Source organism: Cicer arietinum, chromosome 1, assembly GCF_000331145.2.
Source record: "Cicer arietinum cultivar CDC Frontier isolate Library 1 chromosome 1, Cicar.CDCFrontier_v2.0, whole genome shotgun sequence".
In the NCBI taxonomy this organism is placed as follows: Eukaryota; Viridiplantae; Streptophyta; class Magnoliopsida; order Fabales; family Fabaceae; genus Cicer; species Cicer arietinum.
This window is the reverse complement of record NC_021160.2, coordinates 8,642,123-8,649,182: the sequence shown is the minus strand read 5'-3', so window position 1 is coordinate 8,649,182 and position 7,060 is coordinate 8,642,123. Positions and strand designations below refer to the sequence as shown.

The window sequence follows — 7,060 nt, the reverse complement described above, 5'->3', positions numbered from 1 at the left end:
AAATGCTTAGGCAACTTTGCTTCAGAAAGCATACACCTAACTCTTTCAATCAATGTCTTGTTCATTCTCTCTGCTAAACCATTCAGCTGAGGAGTTTTAGGAAGAGTCTTTTCATGTATGATACTGTGTTGCTTGCAATAAACATCAAATGGTTCACAATACTCACCACCATTGTCAGTACAAATGCATTTCAATTTCTTGCCTGACTGTCTCTCCACCATAACATGGAACTCTTTGAATTTCTCCAGAACTTGGTCTTTTGTCTTCAAAGCATAGACCCAAAGCTTCCTGGAACAATCATCAATTTAATAACATGCACTGCCATGTACAATGCTTCACCCCAGAAATGCTTAGGCAACTTTGCTTCAGAAAGCATACACCTAACTCTTTCAATCAATGTCTTGTTCATTCTCTCTGCTAAACCATTCAGCTGAGGGGTTTTAGGAAGAGTCTTTTCATGTTTGATACCGTGCTGCTTGCAATAAACATCAAATGGTCCACAATACTCACCACCATTGTCAGTACGAATGCATTTCAACTTCTTGCCTGACTGTCTCTCCACCATAACATGGAACTCTTTGAATTTCTCCAGAACTTGGTCTTTTGTCTTCAAAGCATAGACCCAAAGCTTTCTGGAACAATCATCAATAAAAGTAACAAAGTAAAGTGCACCACTAATTGACTTTACCTTCAACGGGCCACAAACATCAGAATGCACCAATTCAAGCAACTCTGACTTCCTTGAGGAAGGATGTTTCTTGAAGGATACTCTAGTCTGCTTACCAGCCATGCAATGAGAACATTTCTCCAACTCTGCACTCTTTAATCCCGGAAGTACATCCTTTTTAGCTAAACAATTCAGCCCCTTTTCACTGATATGACTAAGCATGCGGTGCCACAAAGAAGCCTCCATATCCATGGCATTCACACTGTCTTTAGCAACCAATGCTTTAGTCCAATACAGTTTATTAATTTTGCTCCCCTCTGGCCACAACTAAGTTACCTCTGGTGAGTTTCTATTTTCCTGAACCAAAGTGATTATCATAACCACCATCATCAAGCATTTGCACAAAGATCAAATTAAAGCGAACATCTGGAGCATGTTTGACTCCTCTAAGCAACAACTGCACTCCCATGTTGGTCTGCAAACAAACATCACCAATACCAACTACCTTGGACACACCATCATTACCCATCTTCAAAACTCCACGAACATCTGGAGCATGTTTGACTCCTCTAAGCAACAACTGCACTCCCATGTTGGTCTGCAAACAAACATCACCAATACCAACTACCTTGGACACACCATCATTACCCATCTTCAACACTCCAAAGTCACCAGAAGTGTAAGATGTGAAGAACTCCTTCCTTGGTGTAACATGCAGTGTAGCACCACTATCAATAATCCACATGCTCTCATCTGATACAAGATTGACTGAGTCATAGTCACGGAGAATAATCAGATCATCACAAGTAGCAGTAGTAACACGGTCATCATCATCATGATTCTTATCTCTCTGCTTACTGTTATTGTTTTTGCTCTCCCTTTTCCATATGAAGCAGTTCCTCTGTATGTGCCCCATTTTGTGACAATAATTGCACTCCACATTCTTGTATCTGGACTTGGACTTACTTCTGTTGTTCTCTCTACTCGCACTTCTGCTATTCTGTCTGTTCCCTTTCGGTTACTTTCTTTCACTCCGGCCCCTGTTCTCAGTGACAAGTACCTCGCAATGAGATGAAGTACCTTGTGCCTTCCTTTTCATCTCCTCATTAAGAACACTTCCCTTTACACTTTGCAAAGAGACAACACCATCAGGAGTTGGGTTTGTAATTGAAACCCGAAAAGTTTCCCAATAATCTGGTAGAGTATTCAGTAGCCATAGTCCCAACACTTCATCATCAAATTTGATACCCATACCTGACAATTGATCTAGGAGCCCTTGAAAATCATTTAAGTGATCTGAAATAGAAGTCTCCTCCTTGTACCTCACTTCCCTTTACACTTTGCAAAGAGACAACACCATCAGAAGCTGAGTTTGTAATTGAAACCCGAAAAGTTTCCCAAGAATCTGGTAGAGTATTCAGTAGCCATAGTCCCAACACTTCATCATCAAATTTGATACCCATACCTGACAATTGATCTAGGAGCCCTTGAAAATCATTTAAATGATCTGAAATAGAAGTCCCCTCCTTGTACCTCAAATTCATCAAGGAGTTCAACAAATACAACTTATTATTCCCTGATTTAGAAGCATACAAAGATTCAATCTTCTTCCACAAGGATCTTGCATGTTCCTCATTAGCAATGTGATTATAAACATTGTCTTCTACATATTGCCGAATAAAACCACAAACCTGCTGATATTCAAAACTTCAATCCTCATCAGTCTTGGATTCTGGCTTCTCACTAGCAAACACAGGAAGATGCAAATTCTTCACAAATAACAGATCCTTCATTTTTCCCTTCCATAAGTGATAATTAGTGTCATTCAAATAAATCATTCTATTTGTATTTGCCTTCATCATTCAAACAAGTCAAACAGCCCCTTAACCAAAGAGCTATGATGCCACTCTGATGGGAAATTCAACAACAAATAACAATAACAACTCTAACAGAGCACTATGCAGCGGATAATCAATTTCTCAAACTTGCAAGAATCTGTGAGGAGCAACAACAAATAATCACAACAACTAAAATCACTACCACAAAGGACACAATAATTTTTAACGTGGAAAAACCTTTTCAATGTGAGAAGTAAACAACCACGGGACCAAGCCAGTAATAGAGCTCCACTATGATCAAAATATGGGTACAGAAGAGTTTCAAATATGGCACAAATAACCAGCCAAAAACAGCAAGGTAACCAACACAACAATCAGCCAAAACAATGAGAAAACAAGCATGAAATTGAGAAAAAAGTTCAGCAGAAAAACCAGGAAAAACTGCTACTGTCCGAGCTCAATTTCTCCCACCTCAGACCTCTGATCAACGATCCAACCGGTCAGATTGAAGTACCATGAGTCACGAACCTGCTGTCCAAATTTCAGCCCGATCCGACGGTGAACGAAGGATAAATCGCGAATCTAGTGCAGCTGCTCTGTTTTATGCGAAAATGGGTTTTTGCTCTTTCTCTCTCACTTTTCTCTTTGCCTCACTCTCTGAATTTATCTCTCTCTCCCACTAATCTGACCTGTCTCCACTTGGTTAAGTGAGACACATGGCTTGCACATATTGGACCTTTCTCCACATAGGAAGGGAGCCCAAAACCCAACATTAACTAACTATAAAATATTCTCATATTTCTTCGAACAAAAAAGCTAAAAAAATATAAAATTTAAATTAGAGGAAAACAAAGAACTATGTATTTATTTATCCAGCCAAAAATGCAACAAAGCATGTATGTTTGTTGCAGATAATGGCTCTGAGATTTTTCTGCACCACAAATATCTCTGTCTCAACTCAACACCACGGTTCTGCTAAAAACTCTTTTCCAATCTCTCTCTTTCTGTCTCTATATCTATCTATGTATATATCTAACTTACTAATGAAATGAATGTGCAATTCCAGTGAAAGTAGAGTTGAAAAACAACAATAACAATAAGAAGTATGTTCTTCAGAATCAGGTGAAGAATCTCCTCAACACTCTGGAGTTTTCTTCCATTTCATCCTCTACTCCACTTGATTCTCTCCAAAGAGGCAATTGGGTTAAGCTCATTTGTGGTGCAAGCTTTGAAGATGTTGTTCATATCAGAAATCTCAGTCTGGTTTACACTCTTGCTGGAGGTAATTATCATTTTCTTTGTAAAATCATTTCAATTATGTCTTTGGGATTACGAATATTTCAAATATATTTGATTTTATCAAATAGTACTCACATTCGTTCTTATGTCAAACTCTATTGATTAGTGTCGTTTTACTTAGAGACCAAATTTTAGTGATTAAATATAGGGACTAATTTTAGAATTTATGTATCTCATATTTGACAGAAGGACAAATGTGAATAACATTTCGCAATTGTTGATATATTTATAATCTTAGAGATCTATTTGAGAGTTTTCTACAAAGTAAAGGATAAATTTGATGATTCACTCGTTTTTCGTTATTTAATTTTTTAAGTAATATTAACTTATTTCACCTTATAAGGAACACATTAAGGAATGAATATGGGCTGGATTTGTACTTTTGAGTCACTTATGAATAACTTATTCTCTGTTTAGAAGCTTATTATTAAGTGTTTATGTATAAGTTATTTTTGTAACAAAAATAAAATATAGTCAAACTATTTTTGTATAAACCATTTACTGTTTTGATAAGCTATCCTAAAGAGCTTATGAAATACGCTGAAAATAACTAATAGACATGTAATAAATTGTTTCCATAAACTATCCTAAATAGTAGTGCTTATGTCGGTAAATAAGCTTATATAAGTCTATCCAAACAAGCTAGACTTATTAAATAGCATAAGCATTGAATGAGTGTTTGAGAGAAGTTATGAAAATAGCTTATAATATGTCTCTATAAATTGTTATCAATTTTATTTCACTAAGTCTTCTATGATAGCTTAAGTAGCTTATTACCTATATGAAAACAGTTTAACCATATTTTCTCTTTGATTACAGAAATAGCTTATTGACAATCTCTTATATTATATGATAAGCATTTATTCAACAAGCATTTGGTTTAGTTGTTTACTCAAACACACCAATTAAGTTAGTGAAATTGGAATTTGTATGGCTGCAGTTGACTGCATTGACTGTGCAGCTGATGCATCGGTTGTCAGTGCTGTGAATGAAGGAATTGAAGCTGCAACAGACATCTTACGCCGCGTAAGACGGCCGTGGGTGATGATCAGTGTCAACGACGATACCGATCTTCACTTTCGTAAGGCCGGTAAGACATTGACAGGATAGATCAGAAATCTCATGACATGGTTTAAATTCTTAGTTTACAATATTTCTACAACTAAAACTTTTAAAGGGTTATGATATGCAAAATATAGTTTACATGTTTGAATTTAAGTGCTTCTATAGCTTTCTAATTTCAATAGTTGGTTCCAACTATAAAAAGAATATAAAGCTTAATCTATGCTTATTGGAAATTAATGAATGTTGTTAGTAATTAAATCCTTCATAACAGAATTTGATCCAGAGGACTGTCCAACAGACTGTTTGCGCCCTTGTGAAAACGTGTGTCCTGCAAATGCAATCTCATTCCAAGACAAATCTACTTCACAAATTTCATATGATACTGAAGCATTAATAGCACAAAAGGTTTTTAACTTGATTTTACTTAAAATCTCAAAGTTTGTGTTCTTTTAATAAACATAAAAGCTGTGTTTTTCAAAAGATAAAACTTGTGATGTTTAATTGGGTGGCTATAACATGTAGGATGGTGTCATAACAGAACGCTGTTACGGCTGTGGTCGCTGTCTTCCGGTTTGTCCCTATGATAAAATAAGTGAGATATTTTTCAGTTCCATTTGAGATTATAAATTCTTAGCTTTCTCTAAATTATTCATTTCAGATATGTTAATTTATTAGCTGCTATCTCTTTTGATGTTGTGCAATTTTTTAAAACAATGTATACTTTTTCATATTGATCCAGGAGAGGTAACATATGTTAGAGATGCTATTACAACTGCTCAACTTATCAAGAGAAATGATGTTGATGCTATAGAGATACACACAAGTGGAAGGTAATATCAGTCATCAAATTTATCATATCATATAATACTAGGATATAATTTGTGGAATTACTATGAAAATATGTTTCATGATTACTAGTTTATTATGCCCTGAATACATGAAATGTGTTCAATTTTCTCTATGCTTTCTATACTTGAGGCACACACAATAATGTTGTCAATCATGGACGCTGAATATGGTGGTTTGTTTAAATTTTGCTACACTATAATGTTATAGCGCTAACGTCACTATAGCTGCTATTTGACAACACTTTATTTTAAACAGTGTATCGTAGAACAAAAACCATTTGTTCAAATTTCACAATTCTGTAGTATCACTATAATCTCTATTTGACAACATTACATTTCAAGCATGTCCTTGTAGATGTCTTTTTCATTTTCAGACAGAAGAGTCTTTGAATTATTCAGCAGATTATATGAAAAGATCAAACCTCAGTTTTAACTAATTTGAGATATGTTATTTCTATTATGTTTGATTGATATTTCTAAATCCATTTCTATTAGGCAGAGTAGACCGTTCGAAGAACTATGGTGTGCTTTAGGCGATTCAGTAGAAAATTTGAGGCTAGTAGCAGTAAGTGCTGCCTTCAACCTGTTCTTATATTTAAAAGGTTGATGATAAGTAAGAATTAATTCATATACATTGTTCCTGTGTCAATACATTTTACACCATCAATCAATTTTAATCATAATCGTAAGATCATTAAAAATATTTGACTTTAATAATAATTACACTTAAAGTCACATACATAATTTATTAGCAATGTAAAAGTTTTTACATAAAAATTAAACTCTAATAAGTATTACTTTTCGATAAATACTAGGATACTAGATTATTTTTATTTGAGTCAACAATTTACTATTAAAATATTCAGGTTAGCTTACCTAATGTTGGAGATTCAACAATATCCTCTATGAACAAAATGTTCTCTGTCATGAAACCTGTTGGAATTTGAATTTCAAAAACTATTTATGCCACCGAAGATATTTATGGGTTGAGTCGCGGACTAGGTCGCTCTCTTTAAGACGTTTCGTGGCACTGCCCAAATTGTGCAAGGCAGACTATCAACCACGAAGTCTCCAGGATAAAACAGCCCAGATTCACTATATCGGAGTTCCACTGCACTGTAGAAAACCGTTCTAGAATTACACCCTCAATATGGCAGTTTAAGCCACTCTCAATATGACAATTAAAGTCACTCTCAATATGGTACTATGACCATTCATAACTACGGCATAATAACCGCTCAAAAAGACAAAAACGAATGGACTACGACATAATAACCGCTCTAAAAACAAAGTGATTACGGCATAACAACCGCTCAAAAAACCGAAAGAATTACGACATAACA

The 7,060-nt window shown here is 35.2% G+C and overlaps 1 protein-coding gene across 1 annotated transcript in view; it reads left to right on the top strand.

The window, feature by feature from the left end:
* Positions 1-3,318: 3,318 nt before the first annotated feature.
* LOC101499297 (uncharacterized) overlaps positions 3,319-7,060 on the top strand; it is a 10,732-nt gene continuing 6,990 nt past the window's right edge. Inside the window, 7 exon segments of the mRNA XM_073370011.1 lie at positions 3,319-3,474; positions 3,572-3,787; positions 4,745-4,894; positions 5,141-5,274; positions 5,392-5,461; positions 5,609-5,699; positions 6,213-6,282. Coding sequence (XP_073226112.1) covers positions 3,420-3,474; positions 3,572-3,787; positions 4,745-4,894; positions 5,141-5,274; positions 5,392-5,461; positions 5,609-5,699; positions 6,213-6,282 — 786 coding nt within the window. The 5' untranslated portion in view covers positions 3,319-3,419.